Here is a 5,978-nt window from a genome sequence, read left to right as displayed (position 1 = left end):
TACCACATGTATTTATTTATTCATTTACAGACAGACAATTTTGTATTACATTGTTTATTTTGGTAATATCAGAGTCCGTTCTGCAAAAATGCAATCCCGAAAAGTGCACGACTTATGGACATCATCGTATAATATTGCAAACAGCTAAAATTATGCACAAAGCAAACTATAACCTGTTACCAAAGAATGTACAACCATTCTTCTCAACTAAAGAGGAGAAATACAACCTTAGAGGAAAATCTAATTTAAAACGTGTATGCCCGTACAACACTAAAAATCTTTAGCATATCAGCATACTTGCCAACCCTCCCGGATTTTCCGGGAGACTCCCGAAATTCAGCGCCTCTCCCGAAAACCTCCCGGGACAAATTTTCTCCCGAAAATCTCCCGAAATTCAGGCGGAGCTGGAGGCCACGCCCCCTCCAGCTCCATGCGGGCCTGAGTGACGTGTTGACAGCCTGTTCTCACGTCCGCTTTCCCACAATGCCTGCCCAATCACGTTATAACTGTAGAATGATCGAGGGCGAGTTCTTGGTTTCTTATGTGGGTTTATTGTTAGGCAGTTTCATTAACGTCCTCCAAGCGCGGTAACAACACACAACAACAGCAGTCAAGTTTTCGTTTACTGTAAAGCAGTTTGTCTGCCGTAAACAGCAATGTTGTGACACTTTTAAACAGGACAATAGTGCCATCTACTGTACATGCATATGTGACCCACCCATAATGTGTCACATTTTTGTGTTGATTTATTTATTTTATTTTGTGGTTTGAATTCTTTTTTGGAGCTGTCATTCCACATTTATCAGTATTCACATTGGTCAGTAGGGGGCAGTAGGGCGTTTCTTCCCAATTGAATGCTATCACATGCAGACCGGAAGTGCCTTGTCATTCTGATGAGAGCGACCAGTCTGTGAACAATTGAAACGTCCTGTGTGCTTTTTCCTCCTGTATAACAGGTTAGTTTTGGTGAATCAACTCATTGAATAATATCCACGTGATCTTTATAAATTTAAGTACACATTCTGATGGTGGAGCCTAACTCTAAAGTGTTTGTGAGTTGTAGTTTGTATTTGTGAATGAATCCAGTGCACAGCTGCAGTAATCAATACAACATGGCGACGTGAGTACGCAATGTTTATATAGGAACTTCTGATCCTAATTCAGACTCCCAAATTAGAGCTCCCGTTTTCTTATTGTTTTTTTAATGTATATTTGTATAATGTGTGTGTTCTGAAATAGTGACAGAGAATAGAACAAGGATGGACAATTCAACCCTTAACTCAACAATGAGTAGATGAGTGTTATGTGTGTGTATATGTGTAAATAAATGAACACTGAAATTCAAGTATTTATTTTATTTATTTATGTATATATATATATATATATATATATAATTAAAAAAAATATATAGCTAGAATTCACTGAAAGTCAAGTATTTCTTATATATATATATATATATATATATATATATATATATATATATATATATATATCTTAACCAATGATATGATACGCAATAGTGTGATGTATTATGCTGTAAGTGTGTTCATGTTCGAAATCAACTAAAGAAAGAGAATATACAAAGTACAGTACAATAAAATTCATTTCAAATACCCATTTACAATGTCTATACCAGGGGTCGGCAACCTTTACCAGTCAAAGAGCCATTTTGACCAGTTTCGCAAATTATAGAAGACAATGGGAGCCGCAAATTTTTTTGGAAATTTTAAATGAAATAACACTGCATACAAAGTTTTTTTTTTGCTTTGTGCTATGTATAAACTAGGGGTCTCAGACACGCTGCCCACACCTTTATGTGGAATTTGACAGCTTGTGCGGCACGCGGGTTTTACATGAATGGCGTTTGTCAGCGTCATGCGTGCCGTGACGGCACAGCACATAGCGCCCACTACAACCAGCGTGCCTGATCAGCTACGCGTTGTATGTGGCTTCCACTTGCTCACGTTGGTGACAGCAAGGCGTACTTAGTCAACAACCACACAGGTCACACTGACGGTGGCGGTATAAAAAAAACAAATTTCGGGAGAACATCTGCACCGTAACACAACATAAACACAACAGGACAAATACCCAGAATCCCATGCAGCCCTAACTCTTCCGGGATACATTATACACCCCCCCAAACCCCGCCCACCTCAATTGACGCACAGAGGTGGGGGGGGGGGGGTCATTCTTGTTTGGTTTTGGTTCAAAGTGTGGCGCATTATTAGTAAGAGTGTTAAAGTTGTTTTATATGGTCACCGTCAGTGTAACCTGTGTGGCTGTTGACCAAGTATGCCTTGCTGTCACGTACGTGTGCAAGCAGAAGATGTATATCGTATAACAAGTGTTGGGCTGGCACGCTATAAATACAGATTGTAGAGAGCGACAAATGCTATACCATCATGGCACGCCCTTATTATAGCTGTAAGGGTGAAAATCGGTGGATATTAATCCCGGGAGTTTTCTGCGAGAGGCACTGAAATCCGGAAGTCTCGCGGGAAAATTGGGGGGGTTCAGCAAGTAAGCTGCCGAGCCGCATCAGAGTGATCAAAGAGCCCGCATGCGGCTCCGGAGCCGCGGGTTGCCGACCCCTGGTCTATACCGACCTACCAACCAACAGGTTGACGTTTATAAAAAAGGGAATCTCTGAATCCACCAAATCAGTCTCGATATCCTATTCTTCAAATGTGAATAAAAGGTTGCATCTTGAAGATCTGCGATCATCTCTTCATACAAACAGAGGTCAAGACCAAAATGATGCGACTAATGTGAATTCCTCAGCCATGAGGGGGGTACTAAATCTACTAAGCATAACGTAGCAGTGAATTTTGCTTAAAACGCTTTTTAAAAAAAGGTTCTTTTATAAAGCTATCAACCTCATTCCAGATCATCGGGCCTCTACAGCAGGGGTGCTCATTACGTCGATCGCGAGCTACCGGTCGATCTCGAAGGGTGTGTCAGTCGATCACCAGCCAGGCATTAAAAAAAATAGTCCTAAAAATGAAATCTTCACTATGACGTCACTTTCGTCACTTGATTGACATTCACGGCACCCGAGGGTCTTCTGAGATGACGCTGGCTGCTGCCAGCTCATTAAAATTACCGACTGGAAGGCGAGAAACACTTTATTTCAACAGACTCTGGCGCGTCAAAACTACAAAGACCGACTGCACAGTTGCGCAGTTGCGCTAACAAAAATAAGAGTCTCAGAAAGCTGGCGTGCACAGGCTAGCGAGCTACGGAGTTTGCCGACAATGTATTTCTTGTAAAGTGTATACAAAGGAGTACGGAAGCTGGACAAATAAGATGCCAAAAACCAACCACTTTCATGTGGTATTGGACAGAAAGGAGGACTTTTTGTCTCCTCCATTCGAAAATGCGGACGTTATCAGCACCACTGTCTGATTCCAATCAATGCAAGTCATCACAATCAGGTAATACACCAACTTATATTCTTGTCTTCATGAAAGAAAGGAATCTAAATGTGTTAAACATGCTTGTATTATCTTTAAACACCTTTAACTTAATAATATTAACTATATGTTTTAAACAAGCTTGTATTATCTTTAAACACGTTTAATTTATTAATATTAACTATGTGTTAAACATGCTTGTATTATCATTAAACACCTTTAACTTGTTAACAATATTAACTATATGTGTTAAACATGCTTGCATTATCTTTAAACACCTTTAACTTGTTAACAATATTAACTATATGTATTAAACATGCTTGTATTATCATTAAACACCTTTCATTTTTTAACAATATTAACTATATGTGTTAAACATTCTTGTATTATCTTTAAACACCTTTAAGTTGTTAACAATATTAACTATATGTGTTAAACATGCTTGCATTATCTTTAAACACCTTTAACTTGTTAACAATATTAACTATATGTATTAAACATACTTGTATTATCATTAAACACCTTTAACTTGTTAACAATATTAACTATATGTGTTAAACATGCTTGCATTATCTTTAAACACCTCTAACTTGTTAACAAAAACATATATTTCATAAATAAGTAAATATAAAATTATATATATGAATGAGGTAGATCCCCACGACTTGATCAATTGAAAAGTAGCTCGCCTGCAGAAAAAGTGTGAGCACCTCTGCTCTACAGGCTTGAAGACTATAGATCTTAACACAGGTTTACTTCTAGTGTGATGTCAATGAGAAGTCGTGGTCTCTGGAATGAGCTTTTAGGAGTCTGTCAGAGTTCACAAGAGTACCAAATAGTGATTTGGATGACAGATTGATTTTTCTGTGCAACCAATTTGTCACACAGCCTGAAGATGCAATTAAAACAAACCCAGTACAAGGAACTCACCTTTGTATGAGAGTTTTAGCCGTGGGACATTGGCCTTGGTCTGCTGGGCTCCGTCGCCCCCTTTGCGAAGCAGAACCAGTCCACAGGAGATCACCAAGCTGCCCCAGAAAGAGCCCATAGTCCTGAGGTGACAGAAGACTTCCTGAGAACCCAGGAGCACACTTCTAGAGAAGTGCTGGAAAATGATCCCTCAGAACTCTGTCCTTCGTTTGTGGGTCAGCTCAGCGGGACTTGTCTCCTGCCAGAAAAAAATAAAGTTCCCTTAGTAAGGGTCAACAGGCAGTCCAATGAAGTTGGGTCAGTGTCACTGTCGCAGCCGCAAGTCCGAGGTGGATTTGGCTTACCAATGACAAGTAGCCAAGCAAGGAATGTCTGCCATAGTCCTGAGATAAACCACTTTACAAATCAACATCCAGTCCAGCCGGGGGGAGAAATCATTCAGTTTTTTCCGGCTTTAAAAAAAAAAAATACAAATATCCAGTCTTCCGTTGATTTTGATCCCAATGTGTTCCCTGGCTGGCTGAACAGTCACGGAGTTGAGCGCTGCATTTAGAAGAGCTCTGCCCCGTCCACACTGCACAGTGCGAGTGAGCACAGACCAGGAGAGGCGAAGAGAGGGGAGGAGAGGGAAGGGAAGGGAAGGGAGAGGGGGACTGAGGAGAAAGTGCAATGTAAGCAGGAGCGAGAGAAGGGAGAAAGCAGAAGTTAAGAAAAACAGGAAAGTCGTCGCATATGAGAACCGAATATTTGTGTTGAGGGTTCCATTTTGATGATGCGCATTTTTAACACTGAAGATTATTTTTTTTTTTACAGAATGATGTACGCCTGCACACAGGCCCGGCCCTAACCAATCTGGCGCCCTAGGCAAGATTTTAGGTGGCGCCCCCCCCACATCGGCAGTGAAGTGTATATACTCACAAGAAACCGAATAGCTTTGTCTTTGACATTTTTTTTTACTTAAAGAAAGCAAATTAACAATCAGAATAGTTAACAAGATTAAAAAAAATATGAATGAATAAATGAATGCAAAAAATAAAATATGAATATATGAAATACAATATTTTTTACATACATATTGCTTAATTTACATTAATGATGTGCACTTTAACAACTAGGCTTACAACTATACCTAATATATAAAGGGGGTGGAAAAGTGACTATTACCTGCAGGGCAAACATTAGCTAACCAGAAGGCAATAACAATGTAAACAAGAAACACCTGCTTAAAAGATCTAATACAAATGTCCCTGAGGAATGTAAGGTGGGAGTACTGTAATTACCTAACGTTACATTATTATTTTCCATAACAATTTAGCCCCCTCCACAATATTAACCCGACGTTAAAACAGAACTAGCTATTTATTGATTAGCAATTGCCGAATCATGTAACATTAGCTTGATGCTAAAAAGCCAGGTTACTATCACATTCTGTAACAGACAAATAATTTCATGTAGGCTAACGTTACCTACCTGCTACCTCTTGTCTTTTTCTCGTTTCTCCTCCTCTTCTTTTCTCTTTTTTCTTCCCTGGGCACCTGACAGTTTTGGCCGTTTTGACATCTTGTGTTGATTTTTGGATGTGGTGACGTCCAAAAAGAGTCATGATACGGGAAGGGAGGGGGCGCACCGTGC

The 5,978-nt window shown here is 39.7% G+C and overlaps 1 protein-coding gene across 1 annotated transcript in view; it reads right to left on the bottom strand.

Annotated features, from left to right (window-relative positions):
- The window catches only part of sema3ab (sema domain, immunoglobulin domain (Ig), short basic domain, secreted, (semaphorin) 3Ab), a 106,811-nt gene extending 101,896 nt beyond the window's left edge, over window positions 1-4,915 (bottom strand). Inside the window, exons 1-2 of the mRNA XM_061970431.2 lie at window positions 4,691-4,915; window positions 4,347-4,584 (exon numbers count right to left, since the gene is read on the bottom strand). Of these exons, the coding sequence (XP_061826415.1) occupies window positions 4,347-4,464 (118 nt within the window). The 5' untranslated portion in view covers window positions 4,465-4,584; window positions 4,691-4,915. The remainder of the gene's footprint in view (window positions 1-4,346; window positions 4,585-4,690) is intronic.
- Window positions 4,916-5,978: the final 1,063 nt, after the last annotated feature.

The sequence above is a fragment of the Nerophis lumbriciformis genome, linkage group LG10 (assembly GCF_033978685.3).
Source record: "Nerophis lumbriciformis linkage group LG10, RoL_Nlum_v2.1, whole genome shotgun sequence".
Classification (NCBI taxonomy): domain Eukaryota; kingdom Metazoa; phylum Chordata; class Actinopteri; order Syngnathiformes; family Syngnathidae; genus Nerophis; species Nerophis lumbriciformis.
The sequence above is the reverse complement of the archived record's forward strand: the minus strand, read 5'-3'. Positions and strand labels throughout refer to the sequence as shown.